Source organism: Amia ocellicauda, chromosome 4, assembly GCF_036373705.1.
Source record: "Amia ocellicauda isolate fAmiCal2 chromosome 4, fAmiCal2.hap1, whole genome shotgun sequence".
NCBI classification, from domain to species: Eukaryota; Metazoa; Chordata; class Actinopteri; order Amiiformes; family Amiidae; genus Amia; species Amia ocellicauda.
The window spans coordinates 16997750-17011470 of NC_089853.1; the positions used below are offsets into that span (position 1 = coordinate 16997750).

The window sequence follows — 13721 nt, forward strand, 5'->3', positions numbered from 1 at the left end:
TCTATAAATAATACTGAAGTAATTGCAGTGTTGTGTTTTGAAATTAGCAGGAAAATACAACAAATAGAAAGAAAAAAGACATCTAGTGATGCTGAGAGCCAACGCAACCTATAAACTGCCCTGTGGAGAAAAAAAAGCATACAAACATGTTCCAAACACCAGAGCTCAGCTCTTCACAAATTCTTGACATTGTTCCCCTGGGAGAGAAGCAAAAGTATAAGTCTGACATGAAACAGGAGAGGGAAGTCACAAAATTGCACTGTCTTCACATTAATTATTTACTACACAGAAGCCTTTTGTGTTGCTAGGTTGCCAAATCTCCTGCTAACACAGTGTTGTTTTAAGTAAATAAGGTGGAAGCTTAAGGATTAAGGCAATTAAAAAAATGCATTTTTTTCCTTTGGTTTCATGTCCAGCCTAGTTTGATATCTTGACCATTAATTTTGTTAATAATGTCCAGCTCTGTTACTACAGTAGTGGTTTAGGGAAAAGTCTGGGCTGGGGATAGAAACCCACCCCCGATTGTCAGCTCCACAGCAAGCATCTTCCCACTAGGGCCAGACAACCTGGAAATGCTGCCATTAACTAGTATCAACTTCCGAGGAACTGTACCAGAATCCATGCGTAATCCATACAAAGCCCTAACTGACCCCTGCAGATCACCACAGACACAGCTGCACACGCAGTCTGCCATCATTGGAGGCAACTTCCCTACTGGATCGCCAGCAGGTCGAACTGTCTACTGCATCCTGGGAGGAGCGCAAGAAAAGACGCACAGAACAATACCTATTGATCACACTAAATCATTCAAAATAGAAACCATATGAACCTTATACAATTCCCTTACATTCTTGTTTTCATGTGTGTTCTCTAACCTTTAATTCTACCCTCTAAATATGCTGTTCTGTTAACTATTTAAGCCATTTTTATTTTTCCCTGAAAAGCTCTAGTCATAAAGAAACACTAATATAGTAAGAATTGGCTTTGTTGTTGTTGTTGTGATTTAGATCCACGATGTCTCACACGTGTGTTTGGGTTCAATCCTATTTGTAGCAGGGGTCAGGCTTTGGAGGGGTATGTCAACTAAGCTTTAGGCAATGCCTGAACCAATGAGCAGGTTATCTGGACTGACTGGATTGGTCAGTGCATCCACCGTGTTCAGGAATTAGTTTATATTAGCTCAAGGATCAAATGTCATCATCTTGGGACTTACAACTGTGCCTAAGTGAATCCATGAAAAGTCTTAGCTCATACATTTCCAGGGAGTGACAGGAGAAATTGCATGACAATGCCAATTCACAACAGCTGTGCCTCAGCCAGTGCCTAGACACAGGGACAATGTACCTGAATGTGGTGGTTAGAGAAAGTTACAAAGACTATGACATAGGAAAAGATAATACCTTAATTTAAAACTACCATTGAACTTCAGGGAGAGCTTTCTTCTGTTCTATCGGAAGTACTTCTTAAAGCCTTCGGCAAAACAATCAACTGTAAGTAAGTTCAGTCTCTTCAATCTTCTTACAAATTGGTTATCCTCAGAGTTAATGCTGGAGATAACTGGAATGGAATGGAAAATGACTTGATTTCCTGGGGGGGGGGGGGGGTGTGACTAGACTGCAGTGTTACGGTACTATAGTATAATTTACAGCAGAGCCAATGGCGATTATTGTGAATTGAGGCCAGATCACTTTTCAAGCTTGAAAACCTCTTTTGCTGAGTGTTTCTGACAGGCTGGACAAGAATGGTTACAGAGAAACAAAACCTAAAGCACTGGGGCTGTACACAGCAATTGCAGAAGCATGGTATGGTCCATGCACTTTCCTTGACTTATGTGCACATCTTTCTACCTTTCAAGAAAGCAGACCAGGTTACAGTTTAAAGATGCACGTCACCGAATGCACTGCCCTGCCATACAAACACACTCTCGATCTTCCTGGACAGTTTTAGTTAGTTCCTCCAACAACCCTGTTCCTCCTGCAACTCACACCAGCATTAAGAGGTTACACAAGAGAATGTTTAAATTGAGAGAATTCATATTGATGCCGATGACTTGGATGAAAATTCTTCGCAGCACTACATTGTGTAATACGTATTTATAGACTTTAATCACACCACGGAATTCTCACTGAAGCTTTGGTATTAGAAAAAGGTTTGTTAGGATTTCAACAAGACAAAAATGACACCCATGCAGAATACATAAAGGCAAAACTTTCTAAAATACAGAATTTTTTGGATCCTAGCACAAAGACCTCAAAATGTACAGGGGTAAAGCAAGACTACTTCCACCAACAGTCTGGCAAAAGGTTTAGAGCAGAAATCTAGAGTTTCATTCAGTGAAGAAACAGCATCTACTTTAATTAATGATTTCTCCAGAAATAATGACTCAAGCTTGCAGTTTTACCCCGCAGAAATACTTTCAAGAAGTACATTTATAATGTATCGTGTTGAAATGGTTATGCTTTGACATAGAAAGGAAAACAACATGATTATAAATCACCAAGTGCTACATCTTAGAGGCCACATGAGAAAGCTTTGCCTTGTGCTGTATGAAAACCTTCACATTCAGTCGGTTATGTTAATTTCAATTAACTGGAATATGATCTGAAATAAAATGTACATATACAGTATATATTTATGTGTGTGTATAAAGGGGGTGAAAGACCAGATGAGATTCATGTATGCATGCTCAAAGGGCTTTTATAAAATACATAAATTAAATGGATAATTCTTGAGCCATAATTAATTCTCACTGCTAAATGATTCCCTTTTGAACAGCTGTGATGAATTATATACTGGGCTCCTTAAATTAAGATGGAAAAAGAGGACTGGCACGTCTATTAAAAAAGTGTTTTTTCCCCTCATTAAGGCTTGGCATTCCGCTTCAATAGTTCATAAAAATAGTCTGAAATATGGATATATTATGTAGATATAAAAAAGATCCGCTGTTGAGAGCATCCTGTGGTAAACTCCCAAAGAGATTTCTAATTATTTTAATGATGCAACATATTCCACACCCAGAAGGTTATTAAAAGAATGGGTGTAAAGTCACTCAAAGTCACTTACTGGCCATGGGGCTTCCCGTTTTTGCACTTATACCGAATTTCACTGTGGGAACTTTATTTTGTATCCATTGTAAACTTAATAAATCCATGTCCCGCCAACAGGCCACTTTATATCCATTGATTCATAACCGGCACACAGTTTTCCTCCATTAAAGTAAGTCCATCCCTTCTTTCACAATTGAATCACAATTGAAATAAAATGTGTATTTATCTGCACCTTTACATTATACCAGTTAATACTGTGGAATATTATAGGTCTCGTCAATAGTGCTGAGAGATTGGCTACAGAAACGTTAGCTTTCAATTATTTTATATAGCAATAACTTGTATTCAGTGCTTAATTTGTAAATCAGAAGGTGCCAGAACACAAAGTATATATGAGAGCGGAGCGGTGACGAGGCAGGCGCAGGTCCCTGAACCTTGAACAGTACTGAAAACAACATGACAACCGGGGGGGTCAGCAGAATGTGAGAGCGCGACAACAGGAGTACAATAATAGTGTAAGCCCACATTTAATTCCTAGTAGCAGTGATGTAAGAATCTCTCAAAGCCAATTTTATAGCTACTGTAGGTTTCCTTTATATAATAAAGTACTTCCTATTACAATAGAAAACTTGGACTTGATGGGGGGATTGATTTGAAAGGAACCGCACTGCAGTCGTACAAAGCTTGTGAAATTGTTACGCTGCAAACGCAAGGGAGGCCACAAGAGTGTCTTCATGGAGAGGTGTCTCCACCTTCTAAGCAATCGCAAACCCCAAATTATTTATTGGACTGAGAATCTTAAAATACATCACAGTGACGGTAAGAGTCAGCTCACTGGACAGTCTAGCGAGAGCAATAAAACATTCACAAGGCTGAATCCATGATATTTACAACCGAAAAAGCAATTTGAGGTTAACAATATGGCCGAATTGCTTTCTTTTATGAGGGGCTGTAAACCCTGTGACATGATTAAATCTCTTTTGCCTGGTCTAAAATACATTCTCTGTCCTAAATCAAAGGAGTGACCTTATTCATCCTTATTTATGTTTTTCAGCAATTTTATTCTCTACATGATGGTTCCATTTCTTTTGTCTTCTTCTCCCCCCCCCCCCCACCACGATCTCCCACAAAGGAAAAAAAATCTAGAGCAGCCTACCAAAAAAAAGTTGAGTTTAAATATTGTATCTAGAAAGTCTAGACTCTTGCATCGCTGGCCAAAGTAAAAGCAAAGTGAAATGTGTAATTATTGCATTCTGCCCCTGGGTATGAAAAGCAAAAGCAGGTGAACTCCCAGTGAACTAGAGGGACACAATAAAAGGAGGATTCCAGTCAGTGAGACAGACATTCTACTTTAATCACAGTTTGAGATGTGTAGAAGACATTTCTCCTTTATAAAACTTGTATGTCCTGAAGAGAAAGTTCAAAGGTGATTGCCTCGGGGTGTGTGGGTCTAGAGAAAGTTCAAACCAGCCTTGACTCAAACTTGAAAACAAAAATACTGGTGCTGGCACAGAAGTAATAGCTGGGTGCCTTGTCTACAGTTCATGCCATGCCAATCATCTTACAAGTCAATGAGCAAAGATCAATAAAGCTGTTAATCTACCCAAACTGTAATTCAAAGAGAAAACGGCATTTCCAGCTGTTATATATTTATATTTTACATTTTCTTTCTCCAAAACATCAAGGAAGGAAATAACGATCGTTCAATTTGCAACGTTTACGCCTTGTCTTATATCACCACCACCACAAGTGCTTATTAGTGATGACTAAGCCCTGGCAACAATAAAACAGTGATGTGCAGAAACCTGTGGAGCAATTCAACACATCAAGCGCAAAACCTTTCATCAGGTGTCACAGATCACTCCTCTCTCCCCTCTGACTTGCGTGAGGGTAGGTTTTGTTACAGACACATATTTGATTTTACTGGTATTTCAAGAGGAGCCCAATAGACCCCTCCTGTGAACCGGGGTGATTGTTATCCAAAGCAGATGAGGCTGCTGAGCGCCTTGCTTTAATTCTCATTTCGCTATTAATGGCTGACGGGGCTTCCCAGCAGATGGGTCACGGGTGTGATCCAGGGAGGGTGCACTTCGATTATATTAGGAATAATTGCATTGCTCCCAGTCGATTACATGCTTCAGTCCCTGTGTGAGAGATATGTTAAAAAGGCTTGGCCATAGCCATATCTACACGGTGACCTATAATTAAATGAGGTCAACAATGTTTAAAAAGGTTATCAAGCACAGCGATAACGCTCGCTTAGGAGAGAGATTCATACTGACAAAATAAATTGAAATGGTGCTGCTCTTCTCGGCTTAAGCTTATTGAGCCGAACTCAGACAGATCTACTCGCAAAATTAGTTAAGATCTGTGGTTCCCTGGTGGGTCTTCTGCTTCAGATGTGGAGCAATGGCTGAGACCTAGGATCATTTGCTCTTGGTTTGGCCCCAGGGGCCCTAACACAGCCCCAAAGGTTGTAAGCAATATTAGTAATTTAGGGCGTGCAGTTAACTGCTTAACAAATATTCAATGAACCAAATCTCAGAGAATGAGCTGACATTCAATAAGTAAATCCAAGTTTAATGAACCAGTAACATGTAATGAACCTTTGCAGGTTATGAGGTGTAAAATGGTCCTGATGATAGTATTACATTATTATTAGGTTCTTTCTTTCTTTTTTTGGGGGGCCTACCCCTTGATCAAAGTACACTTTAAGAGATATCTGGAGCCTTAAACATTAAATCAAAGCTCAACACGCATCAATTATGAGTTGTGGACTCATTTTCACTGAGGGCAAACTGCCCCAGATAATTAACTGATGCCATTTCACACTGTGCACACACTCTGTTTAAGGTGCGTGTCATCCCTCTTAACTTGGTAGAGTGCTCAAATCCCCCCCGTGTAAGGGACCAGTCATGTGGCATAGCCGGTTTGTCGCTCTGCTGGTGAGGCCGTGAGGATCAGACACTCAAGAGCTGTGCCTGTGATGGCATTTAATTTTGTCCCTCTTTCAGTGTAATGACACCTTTAAAATGAGTCCCTGGTCTTAAAAGCTACCTTCCTTGTTAAATAATAAATCAATGAATACATAAATAAATTAAGCCAAGCTGACAGTACCTGACTAATCAAATATTTCTCTCACTTTTTTTAATCAGCAGTAGTGCAAAAGAAAGTGTAACCGAGTGGGCATTTACTGAAGAAAGCAGGCCGACTTTCTGTTCATTAACCACACATATGATTGTATGCATCGGTGCAAGGCATCACATGATATAATTTATATGAGCAGCCTATTATTAGGCAATTCAATCAGGAGTGAGTATGAAACCCATCTACAATCTGCTCTCATTTGCCCTGACACCTGGAAGACTTTCACATGAGCCACAATGACAACACGTCCAGGCCAGTCTCTGGAGGATGGCACTTTGAAATTAATGAGGCCTACCATATTTAAAAAGGCCACCTCCAACAAATAATGCCAAAGGTATACATTCAAATCTACATCAACCTTGCAATTAGACCCTATACAAAGGCCAAGCTTCCAGTTACAGCTGTACGTGTCTCCCTCCATGCCATGCTTGGCATTTTCAGACAATTGTATTATTTATATATATATATATATATATATATATATGCGCCACTATTAATTTGAATATGGCAAGGGCATTGTGAGATAAGTGGGGTTCAAGCTTGAGTTCAGCAAAAAGTCTTAAGTAGTCCCCTTGCTTGTTCCTTGAATTGGCATAATTCCCACATTTCATTGGCAGTTTGCAAACATCTAATCATTTTCCTTGACCTTCCACTCAAAGCATGAAAATGTGTTTGTTCCCCTTCCTTGGTTCTTCCCTCCATTCCTATGTAAGACCAGGCTCTCTAAATGTCTAAATAGAGAAATACATTACAAATTACCTGACAAAATGCAAATGACATCAAGATCTATGAAACCACCTTGACTTGCCAACATAATGACTTTGCCCTTCTTAGCAAACTGTATCCACCCTAGGGGACTTCCCTTCGCAGTCAGCCTGGCACTTAAAATGGTGATCTGTGCTCGATCTGCCTAATTAGGCAAAATCTCAGTCCACTGCTTGAAGGTGAAAGTCATTTAGGGGAACACAGCAGATGAACTGTTCAGTGATTCTCCTTAATTGGAGAGAGTGGAGGAGCCACCTATTTGAGACATCGGGTGCTGTGTACACGATCACCGAGTGACTCAATACAAGTGATCTTTGGCAGCTCTGGAGCCATATGTGTCAGCAAAACCTCAACGGCAGACTGTCACAGCTGGTGTCAAGTCCACACCAGCTGTGGAGAGACGAGACAAGGGGTGAGTGCTGTTGTGGGTACTCTGAAAAAGTGAGTCAAAGTTGCGACCTACATGTAAAAACAGAAGCAGGTTAAATGTGTTAACCATACTGAAACAGAGCGGCTTGTTATGTTTTACTTTCCTTGTGAAAATGTATTTGAGTAGCTACTCTTAACAGTGACAGAAAATCTTCAACAAAATAAAATGAAACACAATAGCTTTAGCTAAGGTAGGCAGAGTTGTTGGATTCCCAGAGGAAGTGCCAGAAATTGAAACAAACAAGCACAGAAAAACAGTGGTATGTGTAGTCTTCGCCTCATTGGAAAAGTGTCTTGCAATGTCCATTCCTTGCATCCCAGTTTCACGGTACTTGAAAATATAGCATGGCAATGGGTCATTTGGGTGCAAGTTAGAGAAAGATTGCTAATCAAATTGTAGTTTGTAAAGTAGAATTAATGAGTTTTAATTTGATCCTGGGAGAACCATTAAATGAACACATTTGTAAATCTACAAAAAAAAACTTTGCTACAGTAGCTGCTTTCCAAAACTGTTGCAGTTTTTGTTTTGTATCTTCAGTGAGCCACAAATGCTTTCTTTGGAACACTAGTGTATTTTAATGTGTGCCATACATCGCATGACCCACTTTTTGTTTTTGCTTGTTTTTTTCTTGTTCTTATTGTATTTCACTTTCTTGTCTGAATGCTCAGGATACAGAGATAGCACTGGAAATTAGAAGAGTTTTATCATTCCACAGAGAACAATGTCCATGTGTTTGCAGATTTTTCCCCACAGGATAATTCCCTACAGAAACCTGCCACACAATTACTTTGTGTGTATGTGTGTGTGCCAAGGACTGTATTTAACACTTACTCAGGCCCGTAGTTTCACCTTCACTGAGATATTTAAAAATGAGGATGTTACCACAAAACAGCCCACCATCACCTATTCCTCAAGCTATTCCTATTTCTCATTATTATTTTGTTGAAGATAAGACTTTGATTATATGCCCTACAGAAATTTCCTAAACAATCTTGAAGTGATTACATCTTTTCGTTAATTAAATTTCCTTTTTATCTGATGTTCCAAAAGTACAGCATCAAATAAATCAGTTTTCCAAAAAGAAGATTATTTAAAAAATGTTCTTATGCGTTGACTGTTCAGTAGAAATCACATTGCTTCACATCAGAAGTAACTGGCATAGAATAGGGAAAAACTAAGCAGAGAAAAAATGGAAACGGAAGGACAACAAAACCAAATATGAATATGCAAGTGATATATGCCATGTCTTTAGGCAAAACTGATAATTTAACAAACAGTGATGCTTAAATGACTTACATATGTTATTTTCTTATTAAATGGGGTAACTGAATAGAGAAATAATTGTAATTTGCAATTCTGACGCAAAGCCAAAACTGATTACTGCTGCTTCTCACGATGGGATCCTTTTTCAGTAGAATTCAGGGACCTATTTTCATCAAGATAGTGTACTGCCTGTAACCACAAATAGGTGTGAAAGTGCTTGTTCACTTTGCTCCATTGTGGCAATAACTAGGAAACAAATTAACTTACTTCAGAGAGCTAGATTTCCATGATTTAGATGACAATTCCTTTTAAGGTGAGGCCAAGGTATGCAGTACAGTACTAGAGGCCATATGAAAGGAGGGGGGATGGAGAAAAGCCAGCAGCCAATTTCCGTCTTGCAAAAAAAAAAGATAAATGCAATGATAAATAATAGATGCATGAAGCCTTTGACTCAGGGATGATATGGAATCTTTGACAGTGAGATCCTCTGAGTAAAAAAATCTCTAATGATGCCCTGGGGTTCAGACTGTTTTGATAACAAAGGACAAGACCGATTCGACTAGCTTGTACACTCCTGGTCACAACTCTCCCAGGATTTCACTTCCTAGTGTCTGTCTTTGAATGGAGAACTGTCATGTGGGAATTCAATTGTATCCCAACTTCTTCTGAAAGCTAACTGCCTGATTTTTATGGCTATTTAAGGTAAAAGGGACATGAGGACTGTGAAGCTGCACGATGATTGGTCTTGGAAAGATGGATTCCATTGGTACTCTACTTTCCTTCTGGGGATCACAAACCATACCTTGGACCAAGTATGTTTCAATCTCTGCACTATCAAACAATGTAAATAATGAACGTAATAAATTATAATAATGATAATAATAAATCAATAAATAAAATACTTTGATTGGAAGAAATCAATGTCACGCAAGATTCTTGTAGCCCAAATCACCATTGGGCAGCAGTATGGAGTAGTGGTTAGCACTCGGGAATGCTGAGTGGAGGATTGTAGGTCCAATTGTGGGGGACACTGCTGTTGTACCCTTGAGCAACTTACTTTATCTAGATTGCTCCAGTACAATCTCTGTATAAAAGGATAATTGTATGCATAAAAATAATGTGATATATTGTAACAATTGTAAGTCACCCTGGATAATAATAATCAAGTTTCAGGTGCAAAAAAAAGACAACAAAGTGTCTTCTGGAAAGGGATTGTGGGAAAGGGATTCTCATCTTACCGCCAGCTCATCCTCTCGGCTGTCACTCACATCTTCGGGTTTCCTGCGGCTGGATGCAGCATGGGAGTCCCTCCTGCGACTGGTGTCTGTGCCCTCGTTCAACTTCTCACCATCTAGGAGGAGAAAGTCAGGATACATCCTTAATGGCAATTAGGGTGAGGAATAAAATCATAGCACATTTTGTAGAAACATTAGAAAACTATTAATATTAACCGTATAGATACAAAAGTCAGCTAGTACAGAATAGCCTCTAATTACCAGTCATGTCCACTCTTGAGTGATACTGGAATACACTAAAAGTTAGATTTTACCCGCAGTAATTTCACCTCCAATTACTCGCTTCTCAGTGCCATCATGGTTGTGCATTGGTACAGTTAGAGACCACACTGCTTAACCTAAAGCACAATCACCATTTTTTGCCAAAAGACCAAAACTATTGACCTTGCTTTTTGTTTGCCCGAATTGATCTTGTAATCAGCTCACCAAAGTTGAAAAGCAAAGAACCTCGTTAACCCATTTCTTAAACTAAACCATTTTTTTTATTTTCTGCAAGATGCTTTCAATCGCCGATTTATGAATTTCCAATTAATGCAAAGTTATTTTTGGACAAAAGTCACTCAGGATTGGCTTCTCTTGTTCTTTTAGAGGCTTTCACCAAATGCAACAATGAATGTATTCTTATTTACTGTGACACATTTCATGTAGAAGCGTTACTCCATTAAAGCAAGGCATTCATCCAACCTAGGCCCTGAAAATGGCACTTCTTTTTGCGGAGAAAGAAAGAGAGATACGCATCTATTCCCCCATCCTGCAATGTTAGAATAACAATCTTACATAAGAGCTTCTCAAAGTCAATTGGTAAAACAGTGCATTTCACTTTGTCTTTATGCACTGTTTGCACACATTGGTGCAAACTTGTCAGAATATATTTTGTACAGTTATCCCCCACCAAGAGAGTTGCAAGAAATTGTAGCACAAAAGCAAGACAGCCAGAGGTAATAAAAGTCGACAACAAGCCAACCAAGAATTATGCCACAAAGAATTATGTCTTTGGCTGTAAACTGTCATTAACATTTACTGAAGAAATATATAAAACAAGAGATACATAAACAATAAATGATTAAAGGAATTAATTAATGAATTAATGAACTACTTCAAAATCATTAGTTGGCCTGCCCTTCTTGGGTATAGTCTTATAGCTTCAATGCAGCAATAATAAACACATAGAGAGACCATGTTTTAACTCGAATGGAGCTCTCTGCTCACCATGGTTTCTGTGCATTCCCAACCTATCTTGGGAGAGTAGTCCTGCAATGAAACTATACAAAATGCACAATGTACGATGCGACCAGGGCTCAGAAGTTAGACATCCATACTCTACACATCTGTCCCAGTAAAGCAACAGAAAGTGATGATGGCTCTGCAGAAACTCCACCCACTTCCACAGCAAGAGCTGCAAACCTGCATGGCAGCACCAAAGTGGCTGGTACACAAGGGCAAGTGGAAGGCTTTGGCTCCCATCTGTTTTTATTTAATGACCTATTCATACTAGTTTAGGGTGAACTGAGGTTTTGGTAAATGCCACTGCAGTGCTGTCAGATCTGGAATAACAGCAGAAAAAGACACAACTACTTTTTCTATCTCCAATATTATTGCAAGTAAAATAAAAATGGCACAAATCCGTAACGTTAATTGATGCCATCGGAGATGTCAATGTGCACATAACAACCACAATGGAAAGTGCCCTTTAAACTGAGAGAGACACCGAGGAAAGAGGAGGAAAGAGATACACAAACTGCACAGCCCTGAGGTGTGTTGAAGACTGTGCATAAGATGAACATCAGGAAATGGCAGGGTACAAATGGCAATGAACTAGAAGCAGTGCAGGAAGTTGCGCGCAAACAATTTGCTAAGCTGCATTATGGATGCTGATGCGAGGAGCTCTTACATGGAAGGACATTACTAAAAATCCAGACGGATACTACACGTTAATTGAGGTACATCATATTCTTACAGATATGCGTGGCTTGATTTGATTAGATTTAGTAAGCCCAGTACACAGAACACACAATCTCCCTGAAGCTACAGAACCGATAGTTGCTTTTATAAAGGACATTATTCCCACTATATCCTGGAGTAAGTTTAAGGCCCTGCACACATTAGATTTGCTTTTAGCCCAGATAGGTTTCACACACCCACACTCACACACACACACACACCCTTTACATCTTCAATAACCAAGGCATGCTTGCAAAGGCTGGTTGCGATTAAACAGCCTACACAGAGCCCATAAAATATAATTAGATGTAATTGTTATTCAATAAAGGTACTAAACGGTAAAATGGTAAAAGTTTATAAGAGCTGGGTTGCAAGACAGAGCTGAGGGATGTGTAAGCTCTCAGAGCCCCTTACGGCCTTCAGAAAACATCTTCGACAAGGACTAGGAAGAGGAATAGAATTTCTTTCAATCAATATCCCGGACGGGGCCCTGGAGAGATACGAAAAGCAAATGTTTACCATGAATTATGGGGTGTCCATAAAACCTTGTTTGGTGTTTATTTACCCCCCCGCCCCCCCATGAACATATCTGGGTTTCTTTCACCTTGACCTAACTAATGAGCTTGAAATGCTACTCTGGTTCCCAGCGTGCAATCAGATTGGTTTGCAGTTGCTCCTTAGTAGACCCTTAAGTGAAAAATGTCCTTTTAAAAGTGTTCTGTGGGCAGGAGGGGGGTTTGTGGCGGTGTCGGGAGGCAGAATTACAAATTATAAATCTGGGAAGGACATCTCTGAATGCAGAAATAAGGCAGTACCTCTTGTTCCCAACACTATCTCGGACAGCAGCGGTGGAACGCAGTCACTGACGGATGAAGTCTGCAGTATCCCGTTCATTTTCCAAGGTGCTGGACTCACCCTCCACAAAAGTGCTTTGCAGAAGTGGCAAATAAAATGAATGCTCTGCATCAGGGCAAACACTTTTTTAACATCGGGGAATAATAATTTCCATACACTCCCAAGACTGATATTCAAATGCTTCAACTAAATACATTGAGACAGAAAATAAATGTCATTATTGTTTAGGTAAGAGCCATTTTTAACCCATTACTCTTCCAACCACATAGCAGCAAATGAGTGTGGATGTGACAACTGAACAGAAAAGGATAATTTCTTATTGAGAAGTTGAACTATTGGCAAGTTTTTCCAGTTTTCTTCTTAAAAGCGGGATGATGGGACAATATTTGCGTGGTGCCAGTTCAACCAAAGTTAAATCCATCACTTAGTCTTGGCAGAAGTTCGGAAAAGCACACAAAATCTGCCTGGTTTCCCAGAGTTAGCGATCTGAAATCTCCACCAGCTGAGCACACAACAGAAGGAAGCCAGTTGTCTGTGAAGCATCAGAGAAGATTAATGGTGCCTTTTTTCTGCCGCTGAAACTTGATCTCACTTAACACCTCTTAGTCTCTTCTTTCCCCAACTAAAATAATGAAAAAGCTCTCCGGAATCAATGCAAACCTAACATTTTCTAGAAGGAAATGCAAAAAAGTCAATGCCAACTGCGTCTGTATCTCAAAAACACCTGTCATAGTGAGGGAAGTTTTGAAGTTCTGTCACGACCTGGGAAGGAGAGGTGTGAAAACCCCAAAATGGCATTTCACAGTTTTCAAAACAAGTCTCTCAAATGCATGTCCAAAATGTAACATTGTATTGTGTAACCTACAGCATTAGGTTTATGCTGATAGATCACTATACATGCGATTGCACTATGAGTGGATAACATTCCATTAAATATAATGCAGCCTATGTGTATTTTTTGTAGGTTGACTCGGATAA

At 39.6% G+C, this 13721-nt stretch overlaps 1 protein-coding gene across 1 annotated transcript in view; it reads right to left on the minus strand.

Moving 5' to 3' along the window:
* The window catches only part of b4galnt4a (beta-1,4-N-acetyl-galactosaminyl transferase 4a), a 171700-nt gene that overhangs the window by 104505 nt on the left and 53474 nt on the right, over positions 1–13721 (minus strand). The window contains exon 4 of the mRNA XM_066701130.1: positions 9891–10003. Within this exon, the coding sequence (XP_066557227.1) occupies positions 9891–10003 (113 nt within the window). The remainder of the gene's footprint in view (positions 1–9890; positions 10004–13721) is intronic.